Source organism: Trichechus manatus, unplaced genomic scaffold (genome assembly GCF_000243295.1).
Source record: "Trichechus manatus latirostris isolate Lorelei unplaced genomic scaffold, TriManLat1.0 scaffold00133, whole genome shotgun sequence".
In the NCBI taxonomy this organism is placed as follows: domain Eukaryota; kingdom Metazoa; phylum Chordata; class Mammalia; order Sirenia; family Trichechidae; genus Trichechus; species Trichechus manatus.
This window is the reverse complement of record NW_004444069.1, coordinates 7,564,193-7,591,103: the sequence shown is the minus strand read 5'-3', so window position 1 is coordinate 7,591,103 and position 26,911 is coordinate 7,564,193. Positions and strand designations below refer to the sequence as shown.

Sequence of the window (26,911 nt, the reverse complement as noted above, 5' to 3'; positions counted from 1 at the left end):
GGCCTGGCCAGCTGGACCGACGCACCATGAGGTGAGTGGGAGCCCCCTGCAGCTTCCTGGCTGGGGGAAGGTGTGATCACAGGCCTAGGCCCTCACCCCTGTACCCTGCCCTCAGACTGCTGATCTTCCTGGGCCTGCTGTGTGGCACAGCGGCTCCACCCCCGGCCCCGCGGTGGCCAAAACCCGTGTTTGGGCGCCTGGCATCTCCTGGTTTCCCGGGGGAGTACGCCAATAGGCAGGAGCAGCGCTGGACCCTGACTGCGCCCCCTGGCTACCGCCTGCGCCTCTACTTCACCCACTTCGACCTGGAGCTCTCCTACCTCTGCGAATATGACTTTGTCAAGGTGCCACCTGGCGGGGATGGCCTGGGGCCTCTCGGGGCTAGGGGTCACACTGTGTGCTGTGGGCACAGGGACACCTGGGAGCAGGGTCTGGCCTCAGCCAGGAGGGAGGGAAGGCCCTGCTTGGGTCTTGTCCTACCTCCCTGTGACCTCGGACCCCACAGCTGAGCTCAGGGGCCAAGGTGCTTGCCACACTGTGTGGCTGGGAGAGCACAGACACGGAGCAGGCACCCGGCAACACCGTCTTCTACTCGCTACCGGGCTCCAGCCTGGAGGTCACTTTCCGTTCCGACTATTCCAACGAGAAGCCGTTCACGGGCTTTGAGGCCTTCTACGCAGCAGAGGGTGAGCTGGGGGTATTGGGGGGCCCCGAGATGACCCATCTGCAGCCGAGGTCACTCTCTGGGTCAGGCCAGGCCACCCTTCAGTCTCTCCACCTCCCTGGGAAGGGCCCTGGGCCTGGGGTCCTGCCAAACCAGGGAGAGACTTGTCCTTGGGGCCTGACATCACCCACAATGCAAACACTAGTAACAGTTACTACCTCCACTTGCTCACGGGGACAGAGCTCCCATTCTGTGCCAGGTTCTGAGTCAGGGACCCGTGGCATCTCGAATCCTCACAGCCCCCCTCTGATGCAAGGGCTGAATGACCCCACTTCCAGGTGGGAATACAAAGTTCTGCTGGTGAAGGGCTGCTCAGGACCCACAAAGGGAGGCCAGCCTCTCTATGCTCCTCACAAGGTTGCTGCAACGGTTAAATGGAACCTACTGTAGTAGCTGTAGGTCCCCGTGTGCACAAACTGTTTGTGCTCAACTACTAATCAAAAGATTGGCGGTTTGAACCCATCCAACAGTGCCTCAGAAGAAAGGCCTGGTGATCTGCTTCCATAAAGATTACAGCCAAGAAAACCCTATGGAGCAGTTCTGTAACACATGGGGCTACCGTGAGTCAGAACTGACTCAAAGGCAATGGGATTGGTTCTTTTCTTTTTGTACTTTAGATGAAGGTTTACAGAACAAACTAGCTTCTCATTAAACAACTAGTACATATATTGTTTTGTGACATTGGTTAACAACCCCACAAGATGTCAACACTCTCGCTTCTTGATCTCGGGTTCCCTATTACCAGCTTCCTGTCCCTTCCTGCCTTCTAGTCCTTGCCCCTGGCTGTTGTGCCCCTTAGTCTCGTTTTGTTTTATGGGCCTGTCTAATCTTTGGCTGAAGGATGAACCTCAGGAGTGACTTCATTACTGAGCTAAAAGGGTGTCCGGGGGCCATACTCTCGGGGTTTCTCCAGTCTCTGCCAGGCCAGTAAGTCTGGTCTTTTTTTGTGAGTTAGAATTTTGTCCTACATTTTTCTCCAGCTCTGTCTGGGACCCTCTGTTGTGCTCCCTGTCAGAGCAGTCGGTGGTGGTAGCCAGGCACCATCTAGTTGTGCAGGACTCAGTCTGGTGGAGGCCGTGGTAGTTGTGGCCCTTCAGTCCTTTGGACTCATCTTTCTGTTTTTTAGGGTTTTTTGTAGTGGTTGTAGCACTGCCCACTGGGTTTGATTTCTAGCTGTCCCTTCACTAACTTAGTGACAGGACACTTCAGTTCATTGGTTTAAAAAATGTGGCATTAGCATCTCCCTCCAAGGTTGTTGGGAGGTTGCAATGGCAGGGGGCCTGTAAAGTGGTTGGCACAGCACGGCCCACCCTGTTGGGCGCACACAGCCCACCCTGTTGGGCGCACACAGCCCACCCTGTGGGCTAGTGCAGCCTCCACTCCTGTCAGCCATGGAGTCCAAGTCAGGTGACTGCCTGGGGTCAGCCAGTGCCTGTCCCTCCCTGCTGACCGCCCTCCTGGCTTGCCTCTCCCCCAGACATCGACGAGTGCCAGGTGGCCCCAGGAGAGGCACCCGCCTGTGACCACCACTGCCACAACTACCTGGGTGGCTTCTACTGCTCCTGCCGCCCTGGCTACGTGCTTCACCAGAACAAGCACACCTGCTCAGGTGAACTGGGGCTGGGGAGTACCCTGTCCCCAGGCCCAGCCCCCACCCCACCGCAGATACCCCAATCTCCTGAAGCCATGGAGGGGCTGGAGGGACCACTTTAGGGCTGGCCGACTGGGAGGCGTCTCATAGCCCTCCTCTTCCCACCCCTTCTCTGACCCTCAAGCCTCTCTTTCCCGCTGTCCCCTCATAAGCCCAAATCTCTCCTGCTCACCTGACCCTGTGCCTTCTTCTCCTGGGGTGGGGGGACCCAGGCCTGGAGTCTCTGGCCAATTTGGGCTCACCAGGGCCCCCTCCTTCCATAAAACTTCCGGGGGTGGGAAGTGGTCAGGGCGTGCTTTGGCCTCCACTGCCCGGACTCACCTCCCGTTCCCCGCCAGGCTCCTGGACCCCAAACCTGCTTGTGCTCTGGAGAATGGGCAGGCACTGCCCCCTCCACCCTGAGTCTCTCCCTGTGTCTTTCCGTCTGTCTCTCTCGTCTTTTCCAGAGCAGAGTCTCTAGCCCCCCTCGGGGCTCCGGCCTGCCCAGCGGGCCAGAAGCCAGAGGAGCCTGCTGCCTGCAGCCACCCACTGCCCCTCCCTCTCCCACTATGGACCTGACAATAAACCCGGCTCCTTTTCCGCTGCTGCCTGTCTCTGGGGTCGATGTGGGCTGGGCCAGCAGGGTAACTTCTCAGACCCCGGCCCCCTCCTCTCCCTGCTCACCCTCATCACAGCCTGGTGGGAGCCCTCTCCACGGGGCCACGGGCCCCTTTGCCAGAGGGTCCTGAGACTGCTTGCTGCAGCCCCCATTGTTGAAGATGGGGAGAGGGGCGGGGGTTGCCTGAGTCCTTGAGCTGAGTGGAGCAACCTTGGGCCACCTCCTGTTCAGAAAACAACTCAGGACCTGTGTGTGCTGGTCTGGGAGCACTGACCCAGAGCGGGACACTCAAGGAGGTGTTCACCGAGGGGGGCAGTCTGACCCCCCAAATCCCTCTGTCCCATAGGAGCAGCCACTTGGAAAAAGGAAGCCAGAGTCGGGAGTCCCCACATCCTAGGAGCATCCTGGCTCTAATGCCTGCATCCCAGACCCCCTCTGCAGCTGGGGTGGGGTGAGGGTGGGTCGGGGTGAGGGTGGGGAGGACAGCCCTGCCTTAGTGATGGAGCCCCAAGCATCCGTCAGCTGTTCCAGTGAGGAAGGGGGCACCAGACTCATTTATGGTCAGTGTCGACTGAACTGCCCTGAACGGCTCCCAGGGCAGGGCCCAGAGCTGTGGGCAGTCAGGCAAGGAGTTGCCAGAGAGTGAGAGGCCCGACTGGCAGCGCGCCTTCTGGTGGATGAACTTGGGAATTGCTGGGGCCGGGTGGTGGTGGGGGAATACCTGGGGGAGCCTTTCCCCTGAATTTGTGGGGAACAAGGAGAGCCCCTCCCTTCTTCTTTGCCTCCTTCCTTCCCTCCTCCCACCACAGCAGAGCCTGGCCTCCCTCCCCCCTTCACCTCGGGGCTGTGACTGGCTCAGTACTCACCCCTCAGGAGCCTCAGCTTAAGGCCTTGCCCTCTCAGGTGTGAGTGGTTGCCTTTGGCGAACTTCCCTCCAGAGTGCAACCTTTGCAGCTCAAGCCTCAAAGCAAGAGAACCCCCTTCCGAAACTGTCCCCATTGGGGTTGGATTGGTGTTTGGTTTCCGGTGCTGGTCGCAGATGGGGCCCTGGCCCAGACCCAGGGCCACAGAAGGCCCAGCAGGCCCCTGCCCTAGTGCTCTGCTCCCACCTCCCCCCACCACCCCCCACCGCAAGGCTGACAGGAAGTAGGGCAGGGCAGGAGGTCGCATCTGCAGGCTCAAGCTGCGGGCCATCTCTTCCCCTCCCAGCCTTGTGCTCAGGCCAAGTTTTCACCAAGCGCTTTGGGGAGCTCAGCAGCCCAGAATACCCGAAGCCTTACCCCAAACTCTCCAGCTGCACCTACAGAATCCACCTGGAGGAGGGGTTCAACGTCATCCTGGATTTTGTGGAGTCCTTCAACGTGGAGACACACCCGGAAACCCAGTGCCCCTACGACTCCCTCAAGGTCTGGCTCCTGGGACCCACCTGTCCTGGATCCTCCCCTTGCCCAGCTGCCTCCCATTTCCTTCAGCACCACCCTCAGGTCCTTGTCCAGCTTGGTCCCCATCTTAGTCATCTAGTGCTGCTATAGCAAAAATTTCACAAGTGGATGGCTTGAACAAACAAATTATTTTCTCACAGTTTAGGAGGCTAGAAGTCCAATTACAGAGCACGGGCTATAGGGGAAGGCTTTCTCTCTCTGTTGGCTCTGGAGGAAGGTCCTTTTCTTTTCAGCTTGTTCTCTGGTTCCTTGGAGATCTCCGTGTGGCTTGGCATCTATCTTGCCCCATCTCTGCTTGCTTAATCTGCTCCTTTTATATCTTGTAAGAGATTGACTCAAGACACACAGTACAGTAATCCTACCTCATTAACATAACAAAGACAACCCATTCCCAAATGGGATTATAACCATAGAAATAGAGGTTAGGATTTACAACACATATTTTGAGGGGACACTATTCAATCCATAACAGTCCCTCCATACCACACATGAGTGGTACACTTTGAGGAGTGGTTGCTGCCCCTGACCCAGAGTCATTGTAGCCCCCTGACCTAACCTGCCACTCTGCCCAGTCCCCTGAAGAAGGGGACACAGGAGGGGGGGACTTCTCCATGGGTGAGAAGATGCAGGCAAGAAGCTGGGAAGGGGAATTCCCGGCAGCAAGACCTCCTCCATCTGGCCAGACTTCCAGCAGAGACCCTGCCCAATGGAGGTGGTGCCCCATCCCACCCAGACTCTCCATGGGGGGTCCAAGCCAGGCTGTGACCTTCAAAATGAGGGAGGAACTGGGAGGGGGGAAGGGAGCTCCCTGACTCATGCCCTAGGTCTGCCTCACCAGCTCTCCATGGAGTTGCTGAGGGGCCAGTGTAGCACCCTTTTCAACCTAGGCAGGGCCCCTGGCAGCAGGACCTGAGGTTTATGGGCCTCCCCTCTTTCAGATTCAGACTGACAAAGAGGAATATGGCCCATTTTGTGGGACAACGTTGCCTCCCAGAATTGAATCAAAGAGCAACATTGTGACCCTCACATTTGTCAGTGATCAATCAGGGGACCACACAGGCTGGAAGATACACTACACAAGCACAGGTGAGAGGAAGTAGGTCCTGGATCCAGGTGGAAAGCTTGGAGTTTCCATCTCTTCCAGGAGGGTCAAGGGCTCCGGGAGAAGTTGGGCAAGAAGAGAGCTGTGTGGGAGCATTGGATGTGTGCAGAATTGAACTCTTTCCGGGCCAGGCCTGGGGAGGCAGACCAGGTGTGAGTGGGATGGTCTGTGAGGCAATGGTCCTCTGAGGCGAAACATCTATCCCTCCTCCTTCCGTCCTTCCTTCCATCCATCTATTTGTCCATCCACCCATCCACCTTCCTTCCTTCCTTCCAACCATCCATCCTTCCATCCATCCATCATCCATCCATCCATCCATCCATCCATCTATTCTTCCTTCCTTCCTTCCTTCCTTCCTTCAATGCTGACTTAGTTTCCTAATGCTGCTATAACAGAAATATCACAAGTGGGTGGCTTTAAAGAACAGACATTTATTTTCTCACAGTTTTGAAGGCTAAAAGTACAAATCAGGATCTCAGCCATGTTGGTTTCTTCCCTCAGCCCTCATGTTCCTTGGTTTCTTGGCAATCCTCATATGGCATCTGTCTTCCCCAGTATGTGCTTGCTTCTCTCTGTGTCTATGCTGCTCTTTATAACTCAGAAGTGACTAGATTTAGGATCCACCCTACACTATGATATGGCCTCATTTACATAACAAAGAAAGCCCTGTTTCTAAACAGAGTTACATTTGTAGGTATAGAGGTTTGGACTCCAACACGTATTTTGGGAGAACACAATTCAGTCCATCCTTCCTTCCTTCCATCCATCCATGCCTCCTTCCATCCATTCATCCACCATCCATCCATCCACCTTCTATCCATTCATCTTCCTTCCATTCATCCACCCACTCACTCCCCCTGTGCAGGGGATATGTACTGCAGAAGTCACAGTCTCCACAGCCTCTGCCTTCAGTCCAGTGAGGGGATAGTCACAGTGACACAACCAGAGCCCGTGGCAAGTGCAGCCTTAGAGCTAAGCACCAGGCATGATGAGAGCCCAGAAGAGAAGCCTGGCCCAGGTGGGGGCTGGGTGCTAAGGAAGCTGTCCTAGAACAGAAACACCGCAGATTAGATCTAAAGAATAAGGAGGTGTTGGGGGAAGGTAGAAGGCTGTTCCAGGAGGAGAGAAGAGTATGTGCCAAAGCCCCGAGGCACCACAGCTTCAGGGTGTGGAGGTGGAAGTTGAGGTGTGGGGTGTGAGGAGAATGAAGATGAGGCTGGAGAGATGGGGAGGGGACTTCCATCATGGAGGGCCTGGGCTGGAGCTACAGTTCAGGGAGTCTGCAGTGGAGTCTGAGGCACTGGCTCTCTCCACTACCCACTGGCCCTGGTTCTGCCTCTGGGCCTGGCCGAACCTTCCCCCACCCCTTCCTATGACAGACCTTCAAACATGTCGCCACCTCCTGGGCACAATTCCAAGCCCCCCACTTTCTAGGGCACTGTCCTCCGTACATATCCGTCCCTCTCGCTGCTCTCAGCCAGCAGGTCTTTCAGGATGTCTTCAAAAGAACAGGGTAACTGAGCTAGGGAGGCAGAGACAAGTAACAGCTCCAAAGCACCAAAAAAAAAAAAAAAAAAAAAAAACCAAAAAACACCACACACAAAAAACCTCCAGAGCTCAGGCTTCCGTGTGAGACTGCCAGGTTTGTGTCCTGGCTCTTCTGCTGACTGGCTGTGTGACATCAAACTTGTTATGTGACCTTTCTGAGCCTTCATTTGCTTACTGTCAAAAGGATAACAGCATCTTCCAAGAGTGGGACTCGGGTAAGGCTTCTCTGGGCCCAGTGTGGGGCACGTAAGGGTGATCACTAGGTTACACGAGTCATCTTTAAAATGAGAAAATCTAGCTAGGAAAGATGACCCCTTGGGCCACCTCTGATAGAAGTGTGGGAAAGGCCTGGGGGCTGGCTGGTCAGAAAGAGGGAGGCCAGCATGTTGGGAACATTTCATTTGTCCCATGTTCACTTTGGAAAGCCTATTGTTTTCCTGTATGTTTTAGTAATACCAAAACCAGACCTGTTACCATTAAGTTAATTCCAACTCGTAGCCACCCTATGGGACAGAGTAGAACTGCCCCATAGGGTTTCCAAGGCTGTAATCTTTACGGAAGCAGATTGCCACATCCTTCTCCCAAGGAGATGCTGGTGGGTTCAAACTGCCTACCTTTTGGTTAGCAGCCAAGTGCTTAACCACTGCACCACCGGTGCTCCTTTGGTTTTAGTAATAAGATTTGTAAAACTGAAGTGCTGGTTTCAGAGGGGCGGGCTCAGACTTGGCCAGGTTTCTGGGGTAAAGCCAGCGTACACTCAGCCTTCTGGTGTGCCAGAAGGAGGGGGTGGGCAGGAAGCCAGCCTGGGTACCAGACGGCCTCAGGAAGACCTTGGTCTCCCTGGGGCTCCCAGCCTGTCCCTGGAGACTGGTTCCCTGAGGGGAGGCTCCTGGCAGCGTGGGACCTATGGCGCTCCAGAATTCAGGCTGGGTGAGGTGAACCCAGCTGTTCCGGAAAGTTAGCCGGGATCATTAGCCAAGGAGAGCAGCAGCTGGAGGGCGAAGGGGACTCAGCATCTGGCTGGCATATTTTGGGGGTAGTGGTGGGGGGCTGAATTCAAGCCTTGGGGTGAGTGTAGGCCAGGGATTATGGGGGTGGGGCAGAGTGGAAGAGTCTACCTGGTGGCTGGTGGTGCACTGTGGCCAGGTGCTCCCTGAGTAAGTCTGGATCTTTAGTTCCCTTCCTGTGCAACTTGAGGTCTCTGAACCCCAGTTCTCCTATGCCAGGATGGCTGTCCTACAGGGCTGTCGTGAGGTCTAATTGCAACTCACTGAACAAGGCACTATTCTTGGTGCTTCACATTTGATCCTCATCACAGCCCTGGGAAGTGAGGACTATTATCATCACTACCCCCATCTTACAGATGAGGAAACTGAAGCCCAGAAAGGTTAAAAATAATCATGAGAAACGGAGAGCTGGGATTTAAAAGGCATACCACCAGAAATACCAGTTGCCATGGAGTCTACTCTGACTCATGGCAACCCCATGCGTGTCAGAGTAGAGCTCTGCTCCATGGCTGATTTCTTCAGTAGATAGCAGGCCTTTCTACTGAGGCACTTATCGATGGACTTAAACTTCCAACCTTTCGGTTAGCCGCCGAGCACCACCCAGGGACTCCAAAGCCATATAGTCCAGCTCCTTTCCTCAGTTACACCTCCTCCTAATTTGAAGCATGTGTACGTGACATTCCTGGCATGGAGCAGTCGCTTGGTTGGTGGTTGCTGCACTATCTCACCGTGTACCTGGCTTTCTGACATACCTTTAGCTGAATCCCAGGCGAGACAACCAATCTTAACGTGTACAACAAGCACCTGGAAGTTTAATCTTGTCTTTGGCTTTAAATCATTAAGCAACACTATCCCACTTGTGGCAAACTCTCCTTTCCCATGTTAAGTGTTTCCTGTATAAAGAACTTTAAACAGCTAAATTCAGACCTGGCAGGTATGGACCAGTCAAAACCGGTAAGCCTCTCGTTTCCTCTACACAGCTCTGCCGTGCCCTGATCCGATAGCACCACCTAATGGCCACATTTCACCTATGCAAGACAGATACATCCTGAAAGACCGCTTCTCCATCTTCTGTGAGACTGGCTATGAGCTTCTGCAAGTAAGTTAATACAAAACTGTATGTACACTAGGATCATGAGAGTTTTAAAAAATATATGGGAAAATATGAAAATGGAAAAATAGCTGCTGTGTCAGTATCGTGGTTCTTTTGTGTATGCTCAAATGAGAAAAATCAAAGAAACAAGTTTACTGAGAACAAGAAGGGTGGCTACAGAGAATTTTTTTTATTCTTAGGAATTCTGCTTAAAAGCTACTTTTGCAGGATGGTGATTAAAATGGGCAACTTCTCCTATTTTTTCACACAGTACAGCAGCCCCTGGTAGAGTGGCTGGCACAACACAAAGATGAGCTTGCTGTCGTTGGTCCATGTTCTTGGTGACATTGCCTTGTGTTAAATTAAGGTTCTCTCCCTGGCCAAATGATGACCTTCCCATGCAACAACTCCTGGGCCCCCAAAAAATCCTGGGCCCTTGGAAATAGTATATTCGGCAAAGTTATAAACAGTGATCACTGTTAAGGGAGATGGAGTATAATTTGAAAAAATGCTTAGCGTGCTGCTTTAGGGGCACAGGTAAGAGATTAATACATCCTCTTTATGTTCTTCAAAATTGTCACTGACTCCCAGTGGTAAAAAGTAATAACATTGAAATGATAGCTAGCTATGCAGTCCACAGTCCTATGGAGGGACAAAACCAAAAAAAAAAAAAAAAAGGTCGGACATTTTTCCCACCTTGCAAAACTTCTTGGGCAGGCTCTTTCCCACAGCTTCTTGGACTGCAAAAACCCTGCTCAGTTTCTGATTTTAAAAATATCATCCTGATATTGTTTGAGGGATAAAACTTCTGCCAAAATCATCTCCTTTAAAAAAAAAATAATGAAGTAGTACTTTTATTTCAGGTTCTTATTGTGGCAGTATCACAACACCATCTTTATATTAGTCATACTTTTATTAGGCATTTTCTCTGAGATTTTAAACTGAATCTGTATTTAGATATTTCAAACAAATGCCAAATATTAGTCTAATTGTGTTAATCTGGAAAAATTGGTCAATTATTTGTGTCATCATATATTCTTACATGCTGTTTATAAAGCAAACATGGATTTTTAGCAATCTCTGTGCAATCTTGCCTAGGACATATACAACAAGATTGAGTGGGCATTCAAATTACAGTAACAATCAAATTGTGAGAATTATATTTGTTTGACTTCTTAAAAATGAGGTTTCTAAACAAGTTCTTCAGACCTGATACAAATACCAGGAAAGCCATATACACAAATGTACTGCTAGATACAGCAAATTATTTTTATTTTTTTATTGTGCTTTAGGTGAAAGTTTACAGCTCAAGTTAATTTCTCATCCAAAAATTTATACACATACTGTCTTGTGGTATTAGTTGCAATCCCCACAATGTGACAGCACACTCCTCCTTTCCACCCTAGGTTCCCTGTATCCATTCAACCAGTTCCTATCCCTTCCTGCCTTCTCATCCTGCTTTTGGACAGGAGCTGCCCATTTGGTCTCATATATCTGATTGAACTAAGCATCACACTCCTCACATGTATTATATTTTGTTTTATAGTCTTGTCTAATCTTTGTCTGAAAAGTGGGCTTCAGGAATGGTTTCAGTTCTGGGTTAACAGTGCGTCCGAGGGCCATAGTTTCAGGGGTCCCTTTAATGTTTGATTTTAGAAAAAAATTATCTCAGTAAGTCAAAAATATTTCCCTGGAAACAATACAAGCGATGAAAGCTGAGAACACACATGGAAAGCTTATGAAAAAGCTATAATCATCTTCCTCCAGTAATTACCACGCGCTAGAAACATACCGAGACACCTCGGCTCCTTGTCTGATCAGGCTGACCTTTCCTAATTTTTTAAATCATAAAGCTTTGGCACTTAAAGAGAAATACCGATGGGGTATCAGTGGGAACTCAGGAGATCTGTTACATTCTTGATTAAAGTGGAAAGCAAAAAACAAAAAAGTATCATAAATTGCTGCCAAGGTCAACATTTGATTCACAAAATACCAGTGCACGTTGGAAGATACATAACACAGGAGATATAAACCAGCAGAGCTGCTGGTAACAACGGTGCACACGCACCACAGCACAGAGTTGGGTCAAACGCCCACGTGTCGGGCACCCAGCACATCACCAGACGCTAAAGCCAGCCGCAGTAGTATGTCACCCCCTTACAAGCATTCATGTGAAACACTAGGTGAGAACAGCTTTGTAGAGTGGATTTTATGATGTAAATAAGGAAACGAATATTTTCTGAATTCCTCTGTAGGGTTACTTGCCCCTGAAATCATTTGCTGCAGTCTGTCAGAAAGATGGATCTTGGGACCGACCGATGCCGGAATGCAGCAGTACGGTCATGTGGTGACTGCAACTCCCGAAACTGCTTCTGCTGCTGCTACTACTTCTACTGTTTTTTTTTTTTAACTTTTTTTTTTAACTTTTTAAAAATTATTCTATTTATATCAGGGCTTGAATTGCAAATTTGCTTGTTTCCCTCTCAGTGAACTCTTAGAAGTTACAACAGAACCAAGCTACTAGGAAAAGTTATTTGCTTTAGAAAAACATGCTTTAAAAAATATGTAATTTTTCTAAGCATAAAAGTAATATTCATTGTAGAAAATGGGGAAATGCAGAAAATTACAAACATTTTACTACTCACAATCCCACCATTTGAGATTATAATCACTATTTTGGTGTGTTATTTGCCGGTGAGTCAATTCTGACTCATGGCGACCCCATGTGTACAGAGAACTACTCCACAGGGTTTTCAAGGCTGTGACCAGGGTCTATCTTCCGAGGTGCCTCTGGGTAGGTTCAAACTGTCAAGCTCTTGGCTAGTAGTCAAGCGCTTAGCTTTTTGCGCCACTCAGGGATACTCTATTTTGGTGATGTTGTTGTTGTTAGATACTGCAGAGTCAATTTTGAATCACAGCGACCCTGTATGACACAGTGGAACGGCCCCATAGGGCTTTCTTGGCTGTGATCTTTTTACAGAAGCAGATTGCCAGGTCTTTCTCCCATGATCTCGCTGGGTGGCTTCAAATCACCAACCTTTTAGTTAGCAACTGAGCACTTAACCATTTGCACCACCAGGGCTCCTTTATTTTCATGCATAGCCCTCCAATTAATTACACACGTATTTCTGTGCATATGAACACATATAGTCTCCCTATGTATGGATGGGGTAATTGTATGTGCACACACACACACACACCAAACTGGGGTAATGGTGTACATTTTGTGGATTAAGAATCAAATACATTATTTTTTCAATATAATTGAAAAAACAATCAAAATTTACGAAAATAAATAACGAAAGCCTCTCTTTGCCTAGCTCCCCGAATTAACACTGACAAGAGCTTAGGGTCTATTCCTTCACGTTTTCTTCTTCTATTGTGTCAGCTGCTGTGGTTCCGACTCAGAGCGACCCTCATATGCGCACCAGAACTAAGTGCTGCCCAGTCCCACACCATCCCCATGATCTCCAGCATGTCTAAATCCATTGTGGCCACTGTGTCAACCCATCTCATTGAGGGCCTCCCTCACATTCGCTGGCTCTCCGCTACGTCAAATATGGCTTCCCCTTCCAGTGGTCTTTCCTGATGTGTCCAAAGTAACATTATTCATGCTATATATACTAACATGTATCTCATTACTATATACTTTTTGCCAAAATGGGATACTAAACTTGATCACAATTTGCTTTTTCTTCCCTAATGTTCTTTCCACATCAACCCAAATATTAATGGATCCACTTCTTTTTAGTGATACGGTATTCCATTGCATGATGTATCCTATTCAATGACTCCTGTTTTTTCCAGTTACTATTACATAATCTCTATACTTAATACCCATGTACATATGTTTTTACACATTTTGTGCAAGTTTCTACAAAATACATTCCTAGGTGAATTTCAGTATTTCATTTGATAAATTTACATTCCCACCAATGAGACTACAAATTCTTTCAGTTCAAAAAAACAGTAAAGAAGAGCTGGCATCGATGGGAGTCTTGGGAGTCAAAGGTCTGGTTTGAACCCTGACTCTGCCATTTTTTGCTCAAATCTCTCCACCCATTTCCTTATCTATAGACTGGCTGAGTGGCTACATCACGGAGTTGCTGTGGGGATTAAAAATATAGGTAAAGCACTTGGCACAGAGCCAGGCACACAGTAGACACTTAGGACTATTATCAAGTTGCTGAAAACTATTTAAATACCAGTATCTGGTTGTCTATGTGTAAAACTGTGGCTTAAGACTCAATTCGCTTTGTCTCATGAATAGTTACTTCACATTAGTAATGTCCTGTGAATTCGAGTTCAAATTAGAAGTATGAAATGGCCAACATCCCAAAATGTTTTTTTTAATCACTGCAAGGTCTTCTAAAAGGTTCAACTCATCATCTAATGGCCTTCAATTTTCTCCTTTGTTTTGTTGTATCCCCTTCAACCCTAAGGCCAGCCAAATTGCAGAGCGCCATTTTATGTGGAAACAGATCGCGCAGGCGGTGCCCGTGTCTGTCTTCCGCATTGCTGTTTCGCTGCAGAGCTTTGTGCGTGAAGCAAGAACAGAAAGGAAACCCAAGTGGCTTCAAATTCCCTTACACTGCCTTCACCCATGGCCGCCTCCACCTCAAGCTAGCCATTTAGTTAGGAACAGGGATGAAAGTGATGCTTTGAACCCACACTAAAATGATTTTCTCCATTTTGAGAGATGAAATTACAAACGTCCACCCTACAAAGGAAAATGAATATCGCTTCAAGTTACAGCACCACAGGGCACAACCACTTATCTAGTTAGTTGCTTTGTCACCATTAACGGTATTATCTGAAGTACAACTGACCCTCCTTCTCTCCGTGTTTATTAGTTGTTGACTGCGGCCCTCCTGATGACCTGCCCAATGGCCAAGTCGAATACATGACAGGTCCGGAAGTGACCACTTACAAAGCTGTGATTCAGTACAGCTGTAAAGAAAGGTTCTACACAATGAAAACGAATGATGGTAAGCAAATTTTTCAAAGTTGGGAGTGGGCGACATTGGAACTTAAGCCCTCAGCCTGAAAATAAACTTCAACCAACATTTTTGGCTAAGGCTAAACCAAAGATTAAAAGGCACTTCTCCCACTGCTAAGTGAAATATTATAGCTGAAGTGACTTTAATGTCAATTTGCAAGAATCTGAAAACAGATCTTATCTAGTAAATGACTACTACAAACACACAATATATTCCAAATGGTTTAATTTAACAAGTCAAAAACCTTATCATTAAGCACTTGAGATCTTGATACATATTCAAGTTATACATCTAAAAGGTTTCCACTTTGCAAGCAAACATGGTACGGCAGAGACCGCTATTTATGAAATCATGTAAAATGGTTATTCAGACACCTCTATTTTCCATGGATGCTCAATAATCAACATTTTTCAAGGGGGTATTCAAGCAAATGACAACCACCTTATACATGCAGTTAAACATTTTTGCGTTTCCAATGATTTGCAGGTAAATATGTGTGTGAGGCTGATGGATTCTGGACGAGCTCCAAAGGAGGAAAATCACTCCCAGTCTGTGAGCCTGGTAATGGACACATTTACACAACAGATTCGTAATTGATGGAAAGTAGAACTGGGTAGTAGACAATAAGTAGAGCTTTAGCTGTGGTAGGCAGAAATGGAACTTCAGCACTTGGCTCTCAGACTAAGTTATTATTTCCAAATAATATGTTCTCATTATCCTTTTACATGTAGAGAGGTTGTTGGGTGCTGACTACATCAGTCATTTGATTATTTTTGACCTTATAACTAGGCAAACATAAAAAATTAAATGATTTTTAAAATTATCTTAACCCATTTATACATTCATAAACATGAGTTCTTCTGCTGAGTTACTTTTCTTCTCCATAAAAATGCTATTAAAACCCAAAGCTAATAACTTGATTATTTCCCTAAGCAACTGTTTTCAACGACGCCTAATTTTTAAACATAAATGCAATTTGCCTTTTAATGGTACTTTAAAACTTCTACCAGAATTGGCTTTGAAGATAAACAAACAAACCCAGAAAGGTAATAATACATTCATTACCCGCGTTCTTTGGCTTAGGTTTTTTTTTTTTAAGCCTTATCTTGGTTCACGTATTTGGAAGTTTTAATACAAGTATTCTGCTACAACAGAAGCATATATGCTGCATTAATGAGCGTATTTAGATAGCAATAAAGATACAGTAAAATTTAGTGTTTGGAGGAATCAACTAGACCAAAAATAATAATTTCTGTACCTGAATGGTCCTGGCTACAACAGCAAATTTCTAATGTCTAAAATATTTAAATGTTTAAAGGTGAAAGTAATTTTGCAAATGCTGTGACAGCGACCTTAGTGCCTGCTTTACCAGAATTACATGGTAAAGACCCCATTTTACAAATAGGAAAATAGAAGCGATAAAAGGTTATTTTCTTTCATTCCTATGCACATTATCCAGTGCATAAGCTCAAGACAATTCTTGTTTGTCCGCTTAATTTTCCCAATTTTGCAGACCAAATTCCTTTGGCAAAACACAAGATTCTAAAAGTTAATTTTCACTCATCTAATTTTCTGAGGAGGTAAGAAATACCAAAAGATCTTATCAGGTCTTTGAACTGTGCTGTTTTAAAACAGCATCACTTGCCTGTGGACATCCATCAATTCACATGATCTAATTTTTGGTTGATATTAAATATATACAATTCCAAAGTGGTAATAATTTGAGAAAAATACCACTAGGGCTTTATAAAGGCTCTATGTATCTGCTTCTTTCCCCAGTTTGTGGTTTATCAACCCGTACTACAGGAGGTCGTATATATGGAGGGCAAAATGCAAAGCTTGGTGACTTTCCTTGGCAAGCCCTGCTATTAGGTGGAACAACAGCAGCAGGTGCACTTCTATATGACGACTGGATTCTAACAGCTGCTCATGCTGTCTACGGGCAGAAAGACGATGTGTCTTCCTTGGACATCAGAATGGGTGCCCTGAAGAGACTATCATCTAATTATACACAAGCCCAAGCAGAAGCCATTTTTATACATGAAGGTTACACTCATGACGCTGATTTCGACAACGACATAGCACTGATTAAACTGAAGAACAAAGTTGTAATCAATAGCAACATCATGCCTATTTGTTTGCCAAGAAAAGAAGCGGAATCCTTCATGAGGACAAATGACATTGGAACCGCATCTGGATGGGGATTAACCCAAAGAGGTTTTCTTGCCAGAAATCTAATGTTTGTTGACCTACCAATTGTTGACCACCAAAAATGTACTGCTGCATATGAAAAGAAGCCCTACCCAGGGGCCAGAGTAACTGATAACATGCTATGTGCTGGCTTAGAAAGTGGGGGCAAGGACAGCTGTAGAGGTGACAGTGGAGGGGCTTTAGTGTTTCTAGATAATGAGACACAGAGGTGGTTTGTAGGAGGAATAGTGTCTTGGGGCTCCCTTAATTGCGGGGAAGCAAAGCAGTATGGAGTCTACACAAAAGTCATGAACTACATTCCGTGGATCAAAAACATAATTAGTAAGTTTTAATTTGCATGTCTTCAATCAGTAAATGATTCCTTATTTTTTTAAATAATCTGTAAAGATTTTAACAGCAACAGGAGCTGAAAATCACTAACACAGTTGTCACTTGGCTCAATCAAAGACAAAAGCCAACTACAGGTGAGACTGCCATTACAGACACTTCCTGGCTTGCCAGCTTAACTCCACCCCTTTCCCTTTGATTCAAGGGAATATAAGCCATTACAGTAATTTTTACCAACCCAATATAAACTCATTACTCAAATTTGCATTTAATTACTTAAAATTTGAGTATCTTTTCATACTGGTCATTTGCATTTCTGTCAATTTGCCTGTTTTTTGGCCTCTGCCTGTTAGCCTATTGTTTTGTACTTGTTCTTACTGATCTGTAAGAGTGCTTTATGTAAGATAGCAGCACTGGTGCAGGAATAACCTTGAATTACTTTTCTGTAAATAAATCAGAAACATGGATACTTCAGCCCAGGAACTAATTTCTGTTAAAAAAGGTTAATACCCAAAAACAATGAGATACCACTTTTCACTTAGACCAAATAATTCTAATGCTACAAATTTGGCTGTAAGGATGTTCACAGCAACTGGAAAGAACCTAAATAATGTTCAAATTCAGAAGACTCACTGAATCAATTGTGGCATATCTTTAAGATCAAATACATTAGAAATACAAGGTGGTATTATACATAAATCTATAGTTTTTTTTCTTACAAGGAACATGAAATATACTTGGGCACCCTTAAGCCAAACAGCAGACTGCAGATCATACAACAGCTGAGTAAAGTATAGAACCCTAATATACAATTAAGAGCTATTTGCGACCAGTAAAATGAAATTATTTTAATTATCAAATCTTCAAAATTAAGAGTCGTTCCCTTCCTACTTTTTCATACTGAAGACAAAGGTAAGGTCTGATTTAACCTTAAAGATTAAATTTCATTTTAGTTCCTCTACCTCCCTAGAAAATTTTAAGTTATAATTAATGATGGTTTTTAGTCTAGCTAATAGTTACCACTATACGTAAAAATTCATCGTGAGTTTTGGCCTCATTTCTCTTCTGCACATTAAGTACAACTTTTTGAGACTTACTTTTCAAGGTAACTTTCCAGCATCCTCGTTACATATAAAAAATAAATTTGCATTGTTTCCAGTAAGACTCCAGACACTAAACTGTGGTGTCAACAAAACTTTTTATTCAACTGGTTCAAAATAATTTTAGAATGAATGCATTTAGATGACTAGATAGAATTTTAAAACAATTTTTTGCTAAAAAGTTTAAGTACTTCTAAACTTAAAAAAAAAAAAAAACAAAATTTTAAGGGCAGAATAAATACCTCTATCTATGTAGTACCATAAACATGTTAATAAAACGCAACATTGAAAGCCTTCTATGACTGGAAACTAGATTTACACAAGTGTAAATAAGGGATTAAAACCATGCCAATGATGAATTAACTTACCCCTGGGTTCCTTGAAGGCTTGTCAGTTAAGTCTTTGGAGGTCCCCGAATACCATTTTAAGTGTTACCATGTTACTGCTGCTGAGTAATAGTGCAAGTGCTAAAATGCAAAATTCAGATGGTACAGGGTTTGGAAATCATGCAGATTTAGATGCAGGGAAAAAAAAAAAAAAATTAAAACAACTCAAGCTCCTTTTATACAGGAAATTGAATAACAAAACAACGTGGCGATTACAAGTCTAAAGGACGACTTCATTTATAAACGTTTAACACGTAACTTGCCAAATGACAAACCTATTTATCATACGCTAATTAGATAAGGGTATTAGGTATACTAGCAACACAAAAATTACAACATTCTTCCAAATGAAAGAAAAAATGAGCTTCTCAACTCTCACAGAAATTAGTAGTTACATAAAAAGTACAACAGAGAATCAATATATTATTGCTTTTACATACTATACAATGCATTGTGAGAGTTTGATTTTGTAAACGATTTTATTCAACATTACTATATTCCCCCACTTTTGGAGGACAAAGCTCATTTCACTCAACACTTCTACAGACAGATAACCCACCCTACTAGTTCTTAAAGCTGTCAGGCTTCTTAATGGATTTCAGGCACAAGATAATTTGTGGTTTCTTCTACTTTATCCCTATGGCAATTAATTCCACTTTTCAAATCCCAAACCAGAAAGGTGCTGATATTCCCTTTTTTTAATTGATATGCTTTGCTACAAAGCATGTGAAAATATCAACATTGTTTTGCCCATAATATTTTTAAAAAGCATGATTTCCCAAAGTGGAGATTTATACATGCCATGTAAACAGAACATCACTCAAATGCACAGGGGCACTAAGGAAAAGCTGGAGGGTACTGCTTACCATTTTAGGTGCGGTCACCCAGACTTATTAAAAACTAGATTTAAAAAAAAAAGAAAAGAAAAAAAATAACTTTCCACTTTGGATAATGCAAGAACCAATAGCAATTAAATCTGGGTATCAGGTGTCAATGCATGACAGGTGATGAATCCATTTGACTTGAGACAACTTTTCAAATAAGTTTATTTGAAGCAAAATAAACTATTGCCAAGAAACTTTATGAAAGTTCCATCTCAAAAGGGCCAAAAAGGGGAATTAACTGCTATGAATTCTTTGCATTCAGAGCTGCAAAACAAAGACACATATTATTTAAATCAGTTTTATTTAAGAATTTCCAACATTGACAACTCTTATAAAAAGCATCCAAGCACAGGACACAGAACTGCAGCAAACAGCATTCTTATGGGGAGCTAACAGACATTAGAACTTCCACCCTTCTTTTGAGACACCCCGAGCTCACTGGTGAACTCTGCTTCCAAGTATTCCTGCAAAGCACACCACAAGCTCAGTCCATGTTCTCAACCCATCAGCTTCAGTTCACTTTATCACACTTACATATCAGTAACAGAAGAGAACACACACCATACAGCATTCACAGCAGTTGACAAAGGGGCAGGGGAAATACAAGTATCGTTTCACTTAACACATTCAACTAATATGGGTTACCTAAGAACAAAACTCACTTAAAGTCTTCCAACAGATGTGGATGTCCTTTGAATGCAAGAAACATTCGTACATTATTTGCTATCATTGCTCTCTGCACACTCTCTCACCAAAGCCACAGGATTGAGAGACACATCTCGCCAAGTTAAAAAATATCCATTATGCACCACCAAGTCTCTGCACGCGCTCTCTCCTTTTTCTCGCTCATACTAGCCTTTCATGCCTCGGCACCACCATCAATCCCACACAAGGTTTCAAAAGTTCAAACAGCCTTCTGGTTCCATATCACAGCCTTGCGTTCATAGCGTTGATACGACTCCATGAAATAAAGAGTAGCGGATAAAAATGGGACACCCACCGTCAAAGACGCAGCCTGTGCAGCGTGATGACGAATTCTTGAATGAGAAAGCATGTAGACAGAAGTATTCCTATGGCAGAATATTTACAGCACTACTTTCAATGAAGTGCTTCTTCCATAAACATTTGAAATGAGATGAACTGCAGAGATTAAATGAAGGCTTCATATTGTACTTTTGTATATGAAGGGAGACAAGTGTTAAAAAATAGAACAAAAAGAACCAAACATTGTGACACCATGATCTCCAGAAAGGAGATATTCCTAAGGAAAAATTCATATGGTGGGGTTCAAATTAAAACAATGAGAAAAGAATGTAGTTCTAACTAATGGTTTCCATTTTGAACATGCAAAGAATTCACTTGACAAGTCCAGGGATAAAATATTACAGGAGAAACCTTTTGATATCAACTGTAGTGTGTTGGTTTACCAATCAGGCAAACAGCAGTTCACGTCCAACCACTCAATATTTCAACCCTTTAAGTAACAAAACTTATAAAATTCCTTTAGCTCTTCCTCTTTTTCTAAAGAAAAATGTCAAAAATACTGCTGAATATACTCCACACTGAACAAACCAATTTTGAAAATTTTTAGTACATATATATCTTACAATATACTTACCATGAGTTTAGAAAAATCTGAATTCCCACCAGTCTATACCAACCAACCAGAACCCACTGTCTACATTCCCCAACCAGAGGATTTGGAATCCATGCTTGAGCCAAAGCCTCCATTAAAACCACTGCCTGACCCTGCATTTGATGCTGATCCCCAACCAATGGCTGCACCAGAATTGGAGCCACTGTAAGAGTTATTTCCAGAACCAAAGGCCTGATTTGGCTCCCTCTGCATGTTACCTTGGCTTTGGTTATTACCTGATGGGCCTGACTGGTTCTGCTGACTGGCTAACATGCCCATCATACCCCAGCTGCTCTGCAGCGCTGCTTGGGCTGCAGCCATCATAGCTGGGTTAATGCTGAAAGCCCCAAAGTTCATCCCTCCACCCATATTACTACCTTGATTGTTTCCCAAGCCAGCCCCACCCCCTCGGCTGTTACCAAATCCACCCTGATTCCCAAAGCCACCTGGATTACCACCAAATCTTCCACTTCTTTCTAACTGTCTATTGCTATTGTGCTTAGGTTCAGCATTGGATATATGTACGCTGATTCCTTTAATGATCAAGTCCTCTCCACAAAGAGACTGGGCAACCTATAAGAAATAAGGAATGTAAATAAAGGAGATTAAATCATTGACTCATATTTAAAATTATCAATAAAACTTAGATTTCAATCCCTTGTGTAAGCTAGAGGAAAATAAGCAAGGAATGCTCATTTCACTTAAACTCCCAAAAGAACCTTTAGCTTTAGTAATGACAGCAAGGATTTTTCAATTTATTTTCAAAAGACATACAACACTCCCAGTCAATGCCACACCCTAGAGAATATCTAAAGTTTTAACACAAATATCTAGGAGCATATATAACCCACAGCTTTACAAAGTCAGAAAACGTAGATAAAGACAGCAATTAGCTAGATGGGAAAAGTTCAACAGAAATTACCTAATTAGCTCGGACAAAATTATTAAAAGAGAAAAATACCTGATCATCTGCAAATGTAACAAAGGCAAAAGCCCTGAATGGTTTGGGAATGAAGACATCTACCACTTCTCCATACTGGCAGAAGAACTGCCGCAACTCATCAGCAGTCATGTCCTCTGTACAACGCCCAACAAACACCTTTCTACTCCTCAAAGGCTCATCTGGGCTTTGCTGGTCAAATCAAAAGGGAGCAAAAACATCAAATATCTTATAAGCAACAAAAAGAACATTATTATAAGAGATGTAACAAAACTAATCTGCCCTTAAATTAGGTAAATCATTAAAAAGCAGGCACATTCTTAATATTTTGCATCAGCAATTCTCTGCCTCATAAGACTTTAATGAAGAATAGAGTTTTAAGATATGAAAGTTATTTGGATCTAGAAAGTCAATGACTGGGAAATGTTCTGGCAAAGGTGATGATGTTCCAAATAAGCAAGCCTGATGTGAAGTTAGGTCTTTGTAACACGGTTAATGTATTCTGATTGTTTTATGTTCACTAGACAGAAATAATAATACATAAAAGAACAAAAGTGAACAAAGTTTTAGTTTGTGTTTACTTCAAATAAACACAAAATATTCAGCATACATTAAAGTCTTAAGGTTTCAACAAGGCCAATGATTAATTTCAAGAGCACACCCTGCCACTACCTTTTCCAAGGGTATTTTAAAAAAATTTTTTTTATTGTACTTTAGGTGAAGGTTTACAGAACAAATAGTTTCTCTTTAAACAGTACTACACATATTGTTTTATGGCATTGGTCAACAACCCCAAGACATGTCAACCCTCTCCCTTCTCGACCTCTTTTTTTTGGGTGAAAATATACATAGCCAAAGATACACCATTGCAAAACTTTCTACATGCACAGTTCAGTGACATCGACTACGCTCTTCCAATTGTGCTGCTATTCTCACTTTAGATGAAAGTTTACAGAACAAAATAGTTTCTCATTAAACAGTTAGTACACATGCTGCCCTATGACAATGGTTAACAACCTCACAACACATCAACACTATCCTTACTCAACCTTGGGTTCCCTATCACCAACCTTCCTGTCCCCTTCTGCCTTCCAGCCCTTGTTCCTGGACTGCTGTGCCTCATCAGTCCCATTTGGTTTTATGGGGCTATCCACTCCCCGGCTGAACCTCAGAAGTGACTTCACCACTGAGCTAAAAGGGTGTCTGGGGGCCATACTCTCGGGGCTTCTCCAGTCTCCCTCAGGCCAGTAAATCTGGTTTTTTGTGAGTTAGAATTTTGTTCTACATCCTTCTCCAGCTCTGTCCAGAACCCTCTGTTGTGATCCTGGTCAGAGCACTCAGTGGCGGTAGCCGGGCCACCATCTAGCTGTACTGGACTCAGTCTGGTGGAGGCCCGGGAATTTGTTTTGTTTTTTGTTTTTTTTTACAGTGTCTTATAAGGAAGTCTGTCAGCAAAAATTCCCAAAACATAGAGGAAGAAAGATGGAGCAAAGTACCTTAGAATTAGGAAGTTTACAGTCGCACCATCGTCCATCTATCATATGTCGCTGTGACATTACTTTCACCTGGGTTTCATATTCCGTAAAACGAACAAAGCCAAACCCTTTGGAGTGACCAGTTTTAATATCTTTCTTGACCTAGAAAAGATGATTTAAATTTACTAAAACTACACACATACACAATCATATAAGTATCCAAATCAGAGTTCCTTGACATACCATTTAAATAGCTTCAATTGTAAGCAGTGCCTTAATTAAAAATTAAACCAAGTTATTCATGAGGTATAAGCAACAGAATGGTTAACACTGAACCTAGATCATGTAAACAGAAAAGTAAAACTCATTTACATAATAGAATTTTAACAAAAACATTTTAGAATGAATGCAAAGATAAACTAGATTCAATGTTTACAAATCCTAATTATTAAATGTGGGAAAACGCAGAAAATGTTTTTTAATCTCCTATCAACAGAAAGAAAAAAAACTAATGTAACCTACTCCCCTTCAGCCTACATGCAACAGTAGAATTTTATAAATACCAAAGGCAAAAATATACAGTGCCTGCATAAAAGAAAAAAGTGCAAACCATACTTCTTTTCAGCATTCCCTATGTATACATGTAACAAATAACATTAAAAGGACCATCTGCTGAACATGAAGGACAGTGCCACTAATAGTAATGCTAGGTGCTGACTCATTGGTAAAGAAAACTGGTAAATGAAACCAAAGTTTACCTGCACCATAAGAACTTCTCCAAAAGTACTAAAATATTCTTTTAGATCCTGCTCAGTTGTCTTCCACGGGAGACCCAACACTATCAAATCAGACGTTTTCTGGACTGCTCTCTTCACTTTCACTGCTGATGAAGCATCTGTCTCATCCATTTTTCTTTTGTTATCTGAATAAAAACCAGCAGAAACCGTTCAGAAAACTTCATTTAACACTTCTTAAAATGCACTACCTCCTAATGTCTAGAAATAAAAAGCAAAAAAGAAGATTTATAAAAACAATGAAGACACTGAAAAGTCTTGGCAAGAAGTAATGTTAACTCTCAAGGCCTTGAATAAGTGGCTGAGATGTTTTCCTGCTGCAAATTCAGGAATTCTCAACTGGTTTTGTAAAATCTTAAAATTGTAACTATATGTTCTCTCACTCAAAAGGTACATCAAAACAAAAATCTACTTTGGACTTAAGAATACATTAAATCAAAATCTGTTGCCACTGAGCTGATTCCAACTCACAGCGACCCTACAGAACAGAGCAGAACTGCCCTACAGGGTTTCCAAGGAGTGGTTGCTGGATTCGAACTGCCGATCTTTTGGTCAGCAGCAGAGCTCTTAACCATTAGCCACCAGGGCACCAAAACTACATTAAGCAGGAAAAATAAAAGGTTAAAAATGCGTATACTATCCTTGTTGTCTATATATTAAACGTATCTGCTTAACTACTTGAATGCCTCTTACATAATTTAAAGGCTATGTACCAAAAAATTAGCGTGTTTTATATCCAGATGATGGAATCACTCTTGCTACGTTCATTTACTAACTAAATATTTCCTGAGTGCCTACTATAGGTCAGGTGCTACAGTTGTAACTGCGAATCAGTTTGTCTTTTGTAAGCTTTCAACAATGAACACATACCAGTTTTGTAATAAAGAAAGTCTTATTTTAAAAAGTCAGTATTTGGAAGGGGAAGGGAAAGGAAATCAATGACATTTTAAATTTGAGTGAATATTAATCTACAGACAATGAGAAACAGCATACAAAAAAAACCCAGAATTTATGCAATTAAAAATCTTCTAGGTATGTTAAGTCAATGTCCTATATCTTGACCAACTTTGATAGTTTGACTTTGTTGCAATATCATGTTTAAGTATCAAGCAGATACATCAACTAGCACACATTCCTACTACTAAAATGCACCTACATCCTTGGCACTCTTAATTTTCATGCTGTTCTTAGATTTAGAACATCAGTGACAAGCAGCAGCAAGAATAAGACTTATTTATCATTAGGATCACACTAATCAAAATCTGAGTCACTGCAACTGATGTTCACTTCAGGGGAAAAAGTCAGATTAGTTGAATGATGTAAGACCACCAAGGGCAATGACAACCCAAAGTTTAGGGGCGCTTTACAAGAATCTATCTACAACACAGATATAACTGCAAAGCATTCTTAAGAATCCCGGAAATCCATCATCAACTTGGCAACGTTTGTTGAGATAATTTGTTATTTAAATAGTTGCCTCTTAAAAAATGTTCTGTAATTTCCAAGTTTTAGACTAGTGGTCTTCCAAACTAGTCCAACAGTAAAGTTTAAGGAAAAGCTTGCATTATAGTAGATGTTTCACCACGAAGAGGTCATGATCAGTGACTCAGGATGAGGCACAAGTCCCACCATACTTTAACATTACTGCGAAGCCAAATGGCAACAAACCTTTGGGATAGTTGACAACGTAGACCAGATTTCCCCAGCCAGCATCAGGGGCGTGCAGAATTCCTTCTACTAGGCGGACACCTCTCATACACTGAGATACTGGATTCCTGTAGCGCAGGCCACATGCCCCTGGAAACTGGGCTGTAACCGTGGACAGCAGCACTGTTCCATCATCTTCTGATGGTATTTCAATAGGTTCGTCATTCTCATCTTCGGTTACCCGAATATATTCAGACATCTTTAATTTTTCTTAAAAGGAAAAAGAGGTATGACTAACCAACACTCATGCCAGGGTAACTGTTTCCTTACAATTTGTTGTTAACTAATACCCCCCCACATCGTCACTCCATGACTTCCAGAAAAATCCCTGTCTGGACTCTTACACATATGAATTTTTCTTGAGAAATGAGACAAGAATAAGGGTAGTGATTTTCTATTAAAATGCGACGCCCTGCTAGGTTCATTCATTCACTAAATACTTCCTGAGTGCCTACTATGGCCAGATGCTGCAGCTACAACTGTGAAATCAGTCCCAAATGGCATGCTGGTTACAAGGGGGGCGGGGGTAAACAAGAGAAAGTAAACAAATAACTATTTTGATACAATCGTGATATATGCTACCAAAATGAAGTAAATAACCTTAAGAGGGCCGGGGAAGACTTAAAACTGGGTCAGACCAAGTCAGGGTAGGTGATGGCTAACCTGACACTTGAGGACTAAATAAGACGAGTGAGCCAGGTGAAGACAAGAGGAAAAAGTTGCTGTTTGTCACTTTGGGGCTTCCGCGAGCTCTCCAAACTTGTGTCACAAGGATAGCGGCGACAGGTCCTTTGAGATTCGGACCGCCACCTCCCAGAAAGCAATGCGTGACAGCCGAGGGAGGAGTTTTTAAGCGCGGCCCGGGCGGGGCCGCAAGGGGCACAAGGCCCAAACTGGCAGTGTCCAGCAGACTGCAAGGTACCGAAGGCACAAAGCACTGCCCGGGCCTGGTAGCCACGCCTAACCTCCGTCTCAGACTGCACGGCACCGCGGGACCAGCGTCCCTGCTTCGGCGCCGGGTGCCACCCCACGCTAAGCCCTAACGACGCTCCCGCGCGAAGCCGCTCGGACCGGACGAGGCAGGCACGGCCCCATGGCTCCCTCCCCTGCGGGGGCCGAAGCTGCTGCGTCCGCCTCAACTGTCCCAATGGGGAGCCCATCTAGCCAAGGTGTCCTCAGTGAAGAGCGTCCGCTACTCACCTGCTAGGCCGCTGCTATTAAGCCCAACAAGGAAACAAGCAGCAATGAATCAAACGCCAGCCCAGCTACCGCTTCGCGCTCACAAA

The 26,911-nt window shown here is 44.0% G+C and overlaps 2 protein-coding genes across 8 annotated transcripts; one reads left to right on the top strand and one right to left on the bottom strand.

The window, feature by feature from the left end:
* MASP2 (MBL associated serine protease 2) lies at positions 1–17,058 on the top strand. Its single transcript, XM_004385161.2, has 11 exons — positions 1–31; positions 116–344; positions 506–686; positions 2,202–2,333; positions 4,183–4,379; positions 5,354–5,501; positions 9,053–9,171; positions 11,421–11,499; positions 14,019–14,153; positions 14,652–14,726; positions 15,945–17,058. The coding sequence occupies exons 1-11, from the start codon at positions 27–29 to the stop codon at positions 16,706–16,708; spliced, it is 2,064 nt and encodes a 687-aa protein (XP_004385218.1). The 5' UTR covers positions 1–26; the 3' UTR covers positions 16,709–17,058.
* TARDBP (TAR DNA binding protein) lies at positions 13,530–26,911 on the bottom strand. 7 transcript variants are annotated; one of them, XR_002825414.1, is made up of 8 exons: positions 26,826–26,911; positions 25,587–25,835; positions 23,883–24,046; positions 23,146–23,286; positions 21,671–21,841; positions 19,056–21,282; positions 18,172–18,270; positions 13,530–14,950 (listed from the first exon to the last, which is right to left on the bottom strand). XR_002825414.1 is itself a non-coding variant. In XM_023739415.1 (6 exons), exons 2-6 carry the CDS (start codon positions 25,822–25,824, stop codon positions 20,752–20,754), a joined length of 1,245 nt encoding a protein of 414 aa, XP_023595183.1. In that variant the 5' UTR covers positions 25,825–25,835; positions 26,826–26,911; the 3' UTR covers positions 17,602–20,751. The 7 variants fall into 7 exon arrangements, 1 of the variants encoding a protein (XP_023595183.1); XR_002825416.1 differs by having other exon boundaries at positions 13,530–14,723; XR_002825417.1 differs by having other exon boundaries at positions 20,074–21,282.